This window comes from Mus pahari, chromosome 7 (genome assembly GCF_900095145.1).
Source record: "Mus pahari chromosome 7, PAHARI_EIJ_v1.1, whole genome shotgun sequence".
Taxonomy (NCBI): domain Eukaryota; kingdom Metazoa; phylum Chordata; class Mammalia; order Rodentia; family Muridae; genus Mus; species Mus pahari.
In genome coordinates this window covers 70,776,962-70,791,441 of record NC_034596.1, presented here as the reverse complement: position 1 = coordinate 70,791,441, position 14,480 = coordinate 70,776,962, and the positions used below count along the sequence as shown (strand labels likewise).

The 14,480-nt window shown below is 43.3% G+C and overlaps 1 protein-coding gene across 3 annotated transcripts in view; it reads left to right on the top strand.

Moving 5' to 3' along the window:
• Positions 1-13,407, top strand: part of Ppp2r5e (protein phosphatase 2 regulatory subunit B'epsilon) — a 143,701-nt gene extending 130,294 nt beyond the window's left edge. For 2 of the 3 annotated variants that reach the window (XM_021202551.2, XM_021202550.2), the window contains exons 11-14: positions 882-1,001; positions 3,366-3,493; positions 5,882-5,983; positions 9,581-13,407. In XM_021202551.2, the coding sequence (XP_021058210.1) occupies positions 882-1,001; positions 3,366-3,493; positions 5,882-5,983; positions 9,581-9,680 (450 nt within the window). In that variant the 3' untranslated portion in view covers positions 9,681-13,407. The remainder of the gene's footprint in view (positions 1-881; positions 1,002-3,365; positions 3,494-5,881; positions 5,984-9,580) is intronic. The other variant, XM_021202552.2, reaches the window with a different exon arrangement.
• Positions 13,408-14,480: the final 1,073 nt, after the last annotated feature.

Here is a 14,480-nt window from a genome sequence, read left to right as displayed (position 1 = left end):
AATAGTCTTTATTATTTTTCATTCTGTTTATACAACTGTCTAAGTCTATTTATCTTGCTCCATTGTGTGATCTTCAAGCTTTCTTTTGCATACAGCCCCCAGGCCATGAGATTCACTGTACTCTAGAGAGAGGGGAGAGGGAGAGGGAGAGTGTGTGCACACGAGTGCTCATATAACCATAGGAAACAGGTCAGTGTGTGCTGATGTGGTTACTGTGCTACCATAACATGAATGAGTCTGCTAGTAGGGTGATAGCTGCCTGTTGAGTGACTGTGTGTTCTGTTGTGGTGGTGTGGACTAATGCACATTTGTTCAGGAGTGTCAGCCATTCTTTTAAAAACCGGGGTTGGGCGGGGTGTTAAATATCTTGGTTGCTAGCAGTGGACAGAGTTCCAAAGGCCTGAAGAGGGAGAGGCCAGTCATTTGCTTTAACAGAAGACCCTGTCCTGAGTTCTTTGTGAAGCAGGTTTGTTCTTGGTGTGTATGGCAGTAGGTAGGGTATGCACATGGAGGCCTGAGAAGAACTCTTGACACAGTGACTTGCCGTAGAATTTGGAACTAGGCTGGCAGCCAGCAAACCCTGGAGATGCGCCCAATTCAACACCACATAACACTTGGGGTTGCAGGCGTGTCTATGGCCTGCTCTGTCTTTTTATGTGGATGCTGGGGATTTGAACTCAGGTCTTCATGCTTTCATAGCAAGCACGCTTACACACTGAACCATCATCCCAGGCTAAAACAAACAGAATGATGTCTGGATCACTTGCTTTTTGTTTTTTTTTTGCTTTATGTGTACTTTTTTCTTAAAATACTAAGTAAAGTTGATGATGTGGAAATTTTCGTGGTGGATCTCATATTTTGTGTTTTGTTCTTATTTATAGGTCATGTTCCTTGGGGAGCTGGAAGAAATCTTGGATGTGATTGAACCGTCACAATTTGTTAAAATCCAAGAACCTTTGTTTAAACAAATTGCCAAGTGTGTTTCTAGCCCCCATTTTCAGGTTAGTAGGAAAGAGAACACGAGTCAGAGTGATGTGTGCCATGTGAACTCGTTAGGCTAAACTTCATTTGTGTTGGGAAAAAACCCATCATGGACACTAGCTACTGTTAAAAAATTATTTTTTTATTTTTATTTTGAATTCTGTGACTGTTTGTGGGTGGGTATGTGCACATGAGTGCAGTGCCCACAGAGGCCAGCGGCACCTCAGCTCCCCTGGTGCTGGACTTACAGGTGGCTGTGAGCTGGCTGGTGTGGGTACAGGCAGGGTATCGTACCTGACTCCCCTGCAGAAGGCAGTCAGTACTCTTGTAGGGACTCAGCCATCTCTCCAGCCCCTGCTGCTTGTTAACAAATTGTTACCTGATGCTGCGCATCTGCCTCTAACTTCAGTTCCCATAATACCCTGCAAGAAGACAGGATGTGAGTACCAAAGCTGGAAGCTGTAAAATAACTGAACCTGGCTAAATTAGATGACATGAGCTGCCGGGGTTTCTCCACTGTATGAGAAGGAGTAGTCAGTACTACTCCTTAGGAGGAGGGAAGAGAAGCGGGGTGCTGTCCTACGGAGCTTGTGCTTGCCTTGCTCAAGATCCCAAGTGGGAATGTCGGTGGGTTTTATTTTAAAGGTGTCTTACTGTGAAAAAGGCTAAAGCCCATGGCCTTCCCACAGCCTGCTCTGCCTCCTTGTGGCTGTTTGATGAGAACACAGGGAAGGTGCGCTAGGTGTATTCAAGGAGGTCCTGGCTGCAGTGCTTTGAAACCAATACTGGAGAGAACGGGACCAGAGTCGAGCACAGTGCTTTAACTTACGTGGTGACCCCTCATTTGAAGACCCTGTTCAACAGCACAAAAGTACACTTGAAATTTGATGGTGGACTGTCCTTTAAGCTGGCAGATTAAGGCCTTGACTGTTCCTGTTTTTAAATCTAGTACTTTAGGCCACGCAGAACAAAAGGAAGGATAATAGATAGACCACCACCTGTGAGGTGTCCTGACTAGACACAAATAGAAAAGTTCAGAGCAGTGCACACTACACTAAATCTGTAGTGTTCCAACATTCTGTTTTCACTTGACTCTTTGTTATAGTGGAGGCCAAGGGTCTTTCACAAAGAACTAGTCAGAGAAACTTACTGGGTACTCAGTGCTCAGAAAGACAGATAATTTGTTATACCGAGGATGACGTTCAGTAGATGAGCATTGCGTAGCACTTGCAGGGCCTTGGGTTTGACTTAACAAAGAAGAAGAAAGTGGGAAAGAGTGTATGGTAGTGTATGCCATAACAAATGCTGTAGACCAAATAGCTTTACCAGCAGAAATCGATTTCCCCACAGTCCTGGAGGCCAGGAATCTGCAGTTGTGCACACTGACTGTTCACCATGATCTTTAGTAGCTCCTGTGTATGTATGTACAGGTTGTTCGTTCTGCTCCGCAGCCCCCGTCACAGTTTACATCAAACAGAACTACAGGCGCTTCATTCCCACCAGTTATCCGATCTTAAGGGATAGCAGGGAAGAGTTAAGAGAAAAGGCCATTTGCTAGCCATTTGACCTTGAGCCAATGACTTACCACCTAGCTCTTCAAGTCTCACCCTTAAAACTGGAATAATGACACCATTTACAAGGTTTAAGAGCAGTGACATATGAGTGGACACAGCATAGTGGCTTTTGTGTGCTAGTGTTCCTTGAAGACTATTTCTAAGTGTTTAGGGATCAGTAAGACAGCAGTGTTTTGAACCTGCCAAGTGATATAGCTGGAAAGGCTCTAATTTCTCAGTCTGTCAGTGTGTGAAATCTTGTTTCTTTTCGTTCTAAATCATGATCTTTCAATTTACATAAATAAAAGAAGCCATTTGAGTTCATCAAGTCCAAGGTGAGAAACTTAGGCCCAGCAGATGAAGTTAGAGTATTGTGGACAGAGGACAGGATCCAAGTCGATAAACAGATGACATCCTCCTCCAGCTAGACCCCACCCTTGAGATTCCACAGCTTTCACAGGTTGCAGACAAAGCATTTAAACATAAGCCTTTGGGGACATTTAAGACCCAAAGTATAACAAGACAAGCTCTGAAAGCTGAGCTTGTGACAGTATGTGTAGGGAAGAGTGTGGAAAGAGAGATGTGTAGATAGACTTAAAGAGAGGATAAATTAACAGATAGGGAAAAGCCCCAAAAACCAAGAAAACTTTTCCTCCCCAAACTGATGAACCACCTGGCAGCTTCCTGAAAGACCATAAATCTTACAAAATGTAAAGAGTTATTAATATTTAATTATACTTTTGATTGAATGATTTAAAAATAGCCTTTTAAAATACTTTTGTTTGAAAAGATTATAACTTGTGTTATAATTGTTCTGTTTCTTTCCTAAAGGTGGCAGAAAGGGCACTCTATTATTGGAATAATGAATACATCATGAGTTTGATAGAAGAAAACTCTAACGTCATCCTTCCCATCATGTTCTCCAGCCTTTATAGGATTTCAAAAGAACATTGGAATCCGTATGTCTTCAGTTTCCTTCCATCCTTCCTCTTCCTTCCTCTACCATTTGGTCTTATGTCCCTTTCCCTTCTTCTTTTCACTAGTAAAATGTCTCACAGCTCACTGTGTACCAGATGCTGTGGCCATTGTTAAAGACGCACACATGACAAGATAAAAAACCCTCTGGAGATGTGCTGGATGGGGGACTGAAAAGCAAACAAATATTTTAGCAAAGTAGTGCTGTTTAGTTAAAAAATCTTTCTACTTGAGAGGCTTTCTGACCTGTGCGAAGGTAGCCAGATGTGTTTTGGGAATGTGCTGGAACCCCAAAGGATGTGTATCAACTGGCAGGGCTCAAAGTAAACGTAATTTTTCCAGGTAGGATCTTACTGTACATACAGGCCATACTGACCTGAAACTCATTGATTCTCCTGCCTCAGCCTCCTGAGTGCTGGGGAATGGTTGTACTTGGCTTCAGATGGATTCTTAGTGGAGTTTGGTAGATGGTGGTGATAGGGTATGCCCCTTCAGGCGGGCATCAGTTTTTTCTCCATGTAAAAAGACACATGGGTGTTAAAAGTGCATGTCGAGTTCAGAAGCGTGCGGGCTCCAGAGGGCAAAGGCATGAGGCCTTTGAGGGAGCAATGCTAGAGACAAGGCTAGAAAAGGAAGTGAGGCCCACAAGAGCCTTCACCAGCGCCAGCATCAGGAAGTTCTGAGGGGCTGTGGAGAAGTGGTCTGGAGAGATTTACATTTGATGGGAGGATCCATTTCCCAGCAGCCAGCTCAGTTGTTAGATTTTTCTAGTGGAGACTAAATTTTATAATCTTCAAGGACAAGTTAAATTTAGCCCTAGGAGAGTTAAAGTATTTTATACTGAGATGCTTTTGCATGTTTCTCTATGCAATAAAAGAAAGTTTTATGTGGCATTGAAGAATTATTAAGTACAATTCAGTCTTGTCTTTTAATTTTTTGCATGGAGTTGTAAAATAACATTTTTTTTCAATTTTCTAACCATAATACTTTGTATATTAGTAGAGCTTTGAGGTAGAGCTCTTAAGCCCCGTTGTGAGACTTTCTCTCAGGGGTCTGGAGGGCAGCCCCAGGCAGTGTCAGGAAGTGCCCAGGAGCCAGTGCTTCTCCTACCTTGGGAAGAAGGCCGTTCTTGAGCCGTAGCTCAAGGGTCCCTTCTCTTGGGCACCAGGCAGAAGCTGGGCAGCAGACACTGGACCTCCCACTAACATGAACTCTCAGTTTTTAGAGATGCCTTCTTAGTAAGATTGGGGAGTTTGTTGCAAAATGGAAGCAACCTTGAAAGTTTTGAAAAGAGAAACACCCTTTTTTTTTTTTTGCCTAGTCTGAATCTTTCAAGTCTGCCACAACAGTCTTCACATTGTCCAGAGTGTATTCTGCTTGATAAGAATAGCCCAGCAGCTTGGTGGTTTAGCTGTGGCATAGTGCTCCATAGCCAAGAGCATCTGCCAGCAGCTGGACAGTTTTCAGCATGAATATTGGGTCAGCAGGAAGGGTGAGCAGGAACAGACAGACTGACACAACCAAACAGGAAAGCAGCTTGGAGGGCGTGCTAGCCTCTCTGAGCACAGGTGACTTAGGTATTCATTTCCACAGGGACACCTTCTGATTTTCAGCTACTACTTTGAAAGTAATTTTTTTAACCATTGGCACTTGTTTATAGGGTATGACTACTCTGTCTGTCTCTTTGTTTTAAGATAGTATCTATATGTATGTAGCCCATAGTGCTTGCTCTTAAATTCTCAGTGCTCCTACCTCTACCTCTCACGTGCTGGGATTATGGGTGCACACCAGCATCTGGAGACACACACACACACACACACACACACACACACACACACACCCCTGCCTGAGCCGTCTTTATCTTATACTTGCCTTTGTTATGTGTTGGCCATAAGCCCATCTGCTCTGGGTAGCAATGATTTGGGAGAACAAAGCTGGGTTTTAACTTTGCCATCCCTCAGGAAGGTTGAATAGTAAAGAACTCAAGTCTCTTGATGAGGAAATTAACTGTGTAGAAGGGAATGAGAAACCAGGTCTGCTAATCCACATGCCCATAATCTCAGCACTAGACAGGTGGAGGCAGGAGAATCAGGACTTCAGAGTTATCCTCAGCTACACACTAAGTTTGAGGCTGGCCTGTGCTACATGTATGTGGGAAAGGGATTTGTAGGGGACAGTAAAGGTTGGGAGAGAGATTGGGTAGTGGGTGATGATGATCCAAATGCACTTTAGAAGTGAGTAACCTTGTCAAAGAAAACTCGCAGTAACAGTTTATGCACTAGAGGAGGCCTGGCTTATAGTTGTCCTTCGGCCTTCCTAACCAGCACCCCCTGTGAAGACTAACCGGTCCGTTCTCCTTCTCTGCCTCACAGGGCCATTGTGGCGTTGGTGTACAACGTGTTGAAGGCATTTATGGAAATGAACAGCACTATGTTTGATGAGCTGACAGCCACATACAAGTCAGATCGTCAGCGGTAACTTTTTAAAGCTCTCTTGTCTGCTGTGCAGAAAGCTATGAGTCCTACCCAGCTGCACATCAGATCAGAAACAGCAGTTTCTTTATTTACCTATTCCCTCTGCATGCTCCTTAGCTGTGTAATGGTGTGGTTTTGATGAAGGCTGCTATGCTTCTCTCTTTATTTTCTGTTCTACCACAAGGTTAAGAGCCTGGCGTATAATTAGTCCTTCAGGCCTACTTCAGGGAACCATTAGGTAGTTAGGCCTGTGGGCTGACTCCTGTTGCTAACACACCAAAACTACAATTGGACTTATTATTATTATTATTATTATTATTATTATTATTATTATTATTACTCCAGCTCAGGGGAGGCCAGGCACTATTTATCTAGAACTTCTTTTCTAGTCTAGAAACCAACAAATTCATCATAACTTAAAAGAGAAGTGAAGAGAATATAGGCTCTAATGGTATAGTATTAGAAAATACTCAAGTGCCAGGCATGGTGGTGCACGCCTTTAATCCCAGCACTTGGGAGGCAGAGGCAGGCAGATTTCTGAGTTTGAGGCCAGCCTGGTCTACAGAGTGAGTTCCAGGACNAGGCAGAGGCAGGCAGATTTCTGAGTTTGAGGCCAGCCTGGTCTACAGAGTGAGTTCCAGGACAGCCAGGGCTATACAGAGAAACCCTGTCTCACCCCCCCCCCCCCAAAAAAAAAGAAAAAAAGAAAATACTGAAGTGCTTAAGGCTATATTTTTATTTACATGGTTCTCCCATGTTGGGAACAAAAAGTGGGGGGGGGGGACCAGGAAGGCCCTGGGGAAGAAGGGGGTGCAGAAATAGCCCACGTCCCGCCAGAGTTCCTGTGCTCTAGGTGGGCGGATGCAGGGAGAGCTGGCGGATACTTTCCACTCAGCCCCGGGTGGACATCTAAGCCTTTGACCCCACTGGGCGGGGGTGGACAAGGGGCAGCCCCCAACCAGGGACCCCGAGATGACACCCTGTGGCCCCGGGTTTATAGGAGAGAGGGATAAGGGAAGAGGTTCCCAACACTGACCAGAGTGTGCAGCGGATCTTGATGGAGCAGAGACTCTCTATGGTTTAAGAGCTTTATTATAGAAATGCAGGGGGAAAGAGAGAAGGGAGAGAGAGAGAGACAGAGACAGAAAGAGAGGGAGAGAGAAGAGAGAGGACAGAAGACAGAGGAGAGAGGAGAGAAGACAAAGAGAAAGGGAAGATGAGAGAGATGTGAGAGGTAAGAGGACAAAGGAGAGCGAAAGAGAGCAAGGTGGGGGCTGAACAGCCCTTTTTATGGTCTTCACTGTTGCTAGGTAACTGGGGAGGAGTTTAGCCTGAAGGTCAGAAGCTTGGGACATTGCTTATGTGACTACTGACCATGCTTCTCTTGAAGGGGCTGTGGGGGGGCGGTAACTAGGTAGGGGCCAGAGTTCCAGGAGCATGAGGGAACACCTACCGTGTCATGTAGGTGAATTATGACCATCGGGGTTCAGACCTCAGCTCAACTGGANACCAGCCTGCAATTCTCCACACTCCCATTTTATTTTTATATTATTATTATTATTATTGTTATTGTTATTATTTTGTTTTTGTTTTTCAAGCCAGGGTTTCTCTGTGTAGCCCTGGCTATCTCGGAACTCATTTTGCAGTTCAGGGTGGGCTCAAACTCAGAGATCTGCCTGCCTCTGCCCCCAAGTGCTGGGATTAAAAGTGTGAGCCTCTATGTCTGGCCCAAGCTTTATTTTTTATCCAGTATATTCAACTTCCCAAAAGAGGGGTTCTGTTGCTGTGAAGAGGCACCAAAGTAACTCTTATAAAGGAAAGCATTTAATTGGGGGGCTAGCTTATATTCCAGAGATTTAGTCCATTGTCATGTGAGGAAGCATTGCAGTGTGCAGGCAGACATGGTGCTGGAGATGAGAGTTCTATATCTGGATTACCAAGCAGAAGGCAGAGAGAGACACTGGGACTGTTTTAAGCATTTGAAACTCAAAGCCCATCCTCCAACAAGACCACACCTCCTAATAGTGCCACTCCCTGGTGATTGCACCTTTGGATCTATGAGCCTAAGAAGGCCATTCCTATTCAAACCACCAGAGATATAATGCAGAGATTAAGGAAAGCACAAAGAGCTCTTTGGGATTGGCTCTCTGGCTTGACTCTGATCACATGAGTGTAGGTCATAAAACATGGACTTAAAGAGCCGCAGAGTCGGCGTGTGTGTGCATGCGTGTTCATGCCTTGGGCTTGTTGAACCCCCTGGAAGGATGTTGTCTGTGATTTTCTTGCTTCTTTGCTTTCCCTTATTTAGAATGTGTTAGTTGTGTTTTACTAAGGAAAAGGGCAATGAACCCAGGTCCTCTGGAGGAACAGCCAGCGCTCTTAACCACTGAACCATCTCACCAGTCCCTTCTTCCTATATTTAGATAATTTAATATAACTTTGCATTGGTGATTACTAAAATGGCGTTTAGCACTGGAATTCCATGCAAAGTTGACATTATCTTTATGAATTTCTCTAAGTAAAGAACATCCTGTTGTTGAAGTAGGATATGCAAGGGCCAGTTCCTTGAGTCTGAGGCGGCAGAACTCTGTGCTTAGGAATTGTTTGAATTTGTGAATTCACAGTGTTATCTTTTTACCAGTTCATTGCAGTAAGCTAGAGGTAATGAAATGAATTATGTTAGTAGATGAGAATTCATGTGATGAAATATTTTTAATAAGTGTGAATTTTTTAATTTATAATACGGTTTTGTGTTCTTTGATTGTGTACTTTCTACTTCATTGATATTAAAACTTTTTTTTAATAAAAAATACTATAGTTTCAAAATGCCATTGGCAAATTTAAATTATTTGAATCCATTTTGGCTTATCCATTGTGGTAAACTTTGCCAAACAATACAGTTTGAAGTTCTGGAGATCACTGGTATTTAACCACGTATTGGTATTTAATAACCACATTTTAAACCAAAATTGTTGTTTAACCAAGTTTGAAGGCTTGCTCACTTAAAATTTTAATATACGATAATACCAGTGTCCAAAGGTTTTATGCAGATCATTAATATAGTTTATAATTTATAAATATATAACATAAGTGTTCTGATCGTGTGTTTTCAGAAATGACCAGTTTCTGATGCATTGCATAGGAAATAGACACAAGTAAAGGAGGGAATATGTTTTCTGGATCTTGCCCAGTGTCTGTCAGTGCCATTTTTAGCCTCTCTCTAAAGTTTATTTGGGAACAAATAGAAGGTTGGGTTCTAACAAGGCCCCGAGCATTTAAAAGTCACTAAGCACACCGTGTTAAGATACATGATTCTAGAAATCTTCTCTAGTTTTGTTTTTCAGTAATTGTACACTGGATTATAATTTATATTGTATCTACATGTAGAGGGATGTTAATGTAAACCTTAAAGTAGACTTGTTTTGCACTCTGCTTGTTAATACTACCTCTGTATCAGGGAGTGTCAGGAAACGGCAAGAAGCTGGCTGCCAACTGCTCCAGAGTTGCATCCAGGTGTCTGTGAGGGAAAGGCTATTTCTGTTGGGTACTCTTATCAACCCCTCAGTTGTTTACAGTGTTTTCTGTTTCTTCCCCTAGTGAGAAAAAGAAAGAAAAGGAGCGCGAAGAACTGTGGAAAAAATTGGAGGATCTGGAGTTAAAGAGAGGTCTTAGACGCGATGGGATAATTCCAACTTAACAACAACCTGACAGCGACACACTAACCCGTGGGTCACACGCTTATGTAGTAGAAGGATGGAGCAACAGTTTTCTGTATTGTGCAACTTTACAGTAGATTTCACATTTGTCTCATTATTACAGCAGCACTGTATATACCTGTCTCTAAGTAAAGGAAAACATAAGGACTTCAAAGTGTGGACAGTAGATGGACTCTCAGAACTTTGCAAACATAATCATTGTTCTAACCCTCTTTAAAAACAAACAAAAGGTCTACAGAGATCTGTCGGGGAAATTGCTATGTTAAAATTCCATTATCAGGAGTTCCTTATTTATCACTAGCAGAGAGTATGATACAATTTTCAAATGTGAACAATCTTAAATTTAGCTTGTCTTTCTGCTAAGCTGTTAAATGTATTTATAGAAAAGGAAGAAAAAAATTGTCATTTCTTTATAAGTTTGTATAGCGCCCTCCTCTGGACATGACTGTAATGTGACATCCTTTCCTTTTGCACATCTTCATGAGTCGAGTGTCCACATGGAACGGGGCTGTGAATCACAGAGGTCCCTGATGAAAGTCTGTCTGCTGGATGAACAGCTTCCCAGCTGCCAGGTGGTCCTGGTACTCCTTTAGTTTTCAGATTAGGAGTAAAAAAGAAGAGGTGATAAGCATGGTAGCAAAGGGAATGTTGGGCTTCATATCAGATATGGTGAGTCCAAATCAGTGTCTTGAATCCTTTGAAAACAGGCAGTGGGACGCGCAGGCTTCAGCACCTGCGGCATTAGCTGCAGACGGAAGTGTGCATCCAGACCAGAGACAACTTAGAGATGTCAGAGAACATCCTTTCGGATCCTGTGGAGTAAGAGAGAGAGAGAGAACACTAAAAGATAGAACCGTGAAGCCAAGCGAGCACCAGGACTGCGCATCCACTTGGGAACGGAGTTGAGCAAACAGCGTGAACTGTTTGCAGTCGATGCCTTACTTCCTAATGTGTACTTACAAAGTATTTCAGCAAAAGAGGATGCAGGATGCAGCCTCTGGAAGGAACAGTCTCCTTCTCTAGCTCATCACAGCGCCAGCCCTGTTTTTAGCCAGAAAGGATTCAGGATCAACATTATGCGTTCTGAATTGGATGCATATTCCTAACTACTGTATTTGTTACCAAAAGTGGTTCTACAAATGCTACTGAAAAAATCTGGAAATTCCTAATGTCCTGAGTATTAATAATAAAGTTTAAAAAATGCTTTTATATCAAAGGTGCATCGTGACCAAATTGTTTAAGGTTAAAAAAAAAAAAGAAACTGAGGGCTGTGTTCTAGATGTATTTACTGGCTCTCTGCTGGGTGTTAAAGGAAGAGTCCCACATGGGTAGGTAAGTTGTGATGTACAGGTGTGCAGTATGTATTTACCCGATGTGTTGCATTGCTGTGTATTGGCAAATGTGTGTTGTGGGGTTTGTTTCCAGGAAGCTTTTGCTTGTTAGAGACAGGACAGTGGTGAGCCCATAACCCCGAACCATCACTTCAGCAGTGTTCGTGGCTTAGAGCCAACTCCGTGTTCATGTGTTGAGTTGTGATCATAGCTAACATGAACACACATGAGCTATTGTTGCTCTTAGTAGAAGTACACTATAAATATGGGCTTGTATATTTTCTTCCTTCCTTTTAAATGTAAAGTAGAATATATAGAGCTTTGTTGTTTCCAAGGAAAATGAGGAGAAAAGCCACTGACCTATTTCACTTATGAAGTGTTTCCAGATTGTCAGTCACAATGTGTACATAAATGTAAGCTAATTATGGATATTTTCATTAGGTACCTTTGTTCTCTTGTTTTTTAAAGGTATGCTTACCACCAAGTCCAAGATGGTTCAGTGGAATGAATAGGACTCTTAAAGAGCGTTAAGGGAGGGTTCCATATGAGGACCTGGAAAGTGTTGGAGCAGAGCTGCATGTTCACATATTGATGCTAAGAAGCAAACCATAGCACATCTCCCTTAGCTCTGTCTTAGCCGTTTCCATCTTCATTTACACATATCTTTGGTAGTATAGACCTTGCTTGCTGTGATCCCTCTGGGGATGACATGTGCTTATTTGACATAAGGAAGGTCAGGACCTCTCTCTGCACCGTGTCCTGTCGTCAGAGCTAAGGGTGAACACTCTTTCTGTCAGTGTTGTCTGTTGGTCATTCTCAACTGAGAGGAATGAAGCTAAACTTTAGACTATTTAAAGACTTGATGAGAGTTGTCTGTCAACTCACAGGGCAATCTCTGAGAAGAAACACTCATTTCCCTTTTAACCAAAAGTGACAATGTGACCTCTGTCATGTTGTGTGTGGTGATGAGAAGCTAGCCCAGGTGACTTGATTGTTGCACTATGTGACATATTTAAGGACATACTTGCTGCATTTGCAGCAGCCCCCCTGTCTGACCCTCCCTGGGCAATCCTGCTGTCACTCAATGTGAGTTAACTGTGACAAACTCAGCTCTGTGTTATATTTTGTTTGCTTTATAGTTTCCAGAACTATATATAAATATATTTTTTCAATAGCAAATATTGTAGTTAGTGGTGACCACTTCAACCTTATCCCTACCATATTGGTTTCAGGGATGGGACTAAGAGTGTCCTTGGAATAAAAAATTTAAAATATAATCCTGTGATTTAGAATGATGCCGAGGTTGCAGGCTGCAGGCTGCAGCAGCTGTGTGAGCGAAGTGACCGTCTCCTCTGGATCAAGTGTCCACTCCTCATTGTGCCCATGCCCCAGTGCTCCTTCGTTTAGTTATTGTCCTCTGCAATTTTGATTATATTTTGCTCTTCCTGACATTGACTGTTTTTTTTTTAAATAAAAGAAAATAAAAAATAAATGAATAACCCCTGGATGTGACTGGATGCAGGAGCAGGGATCAGCCCTTCCCTCCTCCTTGGGCTCTTTCCCTCAGTGGCAGGATTGTGCTGATTCTTTATCTCCTATGCGTGCGACAGTCCAAGGTACAGACCTAGGGAGCATTTGTATCACACCTCCTATACTGAACACATAACCCTAGGCTCAATCACATTATGGAAAGGGAAATAAAGTAGACTTAGAGCTCTACAAGCTGTTTAGGGCTGGGGCTGGGGAGTGGTGTGTGGGTGGAAGGCTGGTATCAACATCACTAAGTATTCCGAAGGTCGGCTTCGTGCTTGTTTCCCATTTTGATTGGACACTGACCTGGCCCAGGGAAGGAGGAGCTTCTCTCCTTTGATGTTATTAACCAACATTCCCACAAAGTGATGGTCACCTGTCTTAGAAAGGTGACAGGAGATATGATCCGTGACATTTTCTTTGCACATGAGTATTTTATTTTTGTATTCTGGCTCAGTTGCTTCTCTTCGTGGAGTTAGGGAGGAGCCATAAAGGACTTTTGTAATTAAGTATATTGGCAACGCATTTTCTACTCCTCTATGTTTACTTTTGAGAACCTGACAGAAGGGGTGTGTGTCCGAGAGGAGGGTGAGCGGAGCTTGAGCCAGCGGAATGTTCATTTGTCTGCCGCTTGTGCACGAGAGCGGCCGACTGTAGCATCTGGAAACCAACACCCCGTGCTATGATGTCTGTGAACATAGGTTTCCTTTCCTCCCCTCCTCCATTTTCTTTCTTTCTCAACCCATCCCTTTTTTTTTTTTTTTAAATCACTTACTGTAAATAAGTTGTAATCTAAACCTCATGTATCAATGGGGAAATTTCAAATATAAATATTACCAATACATTTTCTTGTTGTCTGGCTTTTGATTGGAATGTAATGAGAATGGCATGTCCATCTCCTCAGACCTGAGGATTTCATCTCGGCTCCAGCCTCTCTTCCTCCTCATTTCATTGTTGTGGCAGGAGAGGGCAGCACACGTTCATTTTTCCCCCGCTAGGAAGCCGCAGTGTTAGCTGTTGATGAGTGTTTTTCTTAGTTTTTCAAAACATCTGTTTATGCATAGATGTAAAAATGAAACAATATGAAAAGTTGCGTATGAAAATTACAGACTGGCTCAGCCAGGCAGGGAAGCCTTCTGATCCACTGCAAAGTAAACAAACAAACAAACAAAAGACCCAAGACTCTTCCAGCCCCTGTTGAACCAGACTTCTTCCTTTTCAAACAGCAGGATACAGATGGCAGCTTACACACTTGGAAGTAAGCGTTCATCTTTGAAAATGATATACTCTCTCAAAAGTGGTTACAGACTAAGTAGAGGTGCTCCCCAAAGTAATGTAATCCTCCCGTTGACAGCTGTGTGAGATTCTGTACTGTGGGTGTCCCTAATAAATAAGCACTGAAGGGTGCAGGTGCCTGACTGCTTGTCTTTATTGTCGACCCTGTGGCCTTTTGAATCATACTAATATGTTGAACTGAGTTTTGAGATATGGGGGGGGGGGGCGTGGGTGTTACCAGGCTTCAGTTCTGAGAAACGTTATGTCTGGGGGTCTAGGGAGTGGCCCAGCGGCTATCACTGTGTCAGTGTTCCACTTATTCTGCCTTCCAGTCTGCAGCATGGGGTAAGACTGGTGAGAATATCCTGTCTGGTCCTTTAGTGTGACGAGGGCTATCTAAAAGAGGAGCAGATTCACTTGAGCAGGGCTGGCCTTGAGTTTATGCTGGCCTTGGCCTGGAGTGCCAGATGTCCCACTTCCTCCTCTCAGGACTTCCTCATTGGGCCACCCTTTGGCAACTGGAAGTGGAAAACTACCCATCCTTTGAGGCCTGGCTCCAGAGACTCATAGCAACTGTTTCACCACGTCCTGCTGGTCAAGCAGTCGCAGAGCCTGCTCAGGAGAGTGGGAGGTCATTTGTACTCC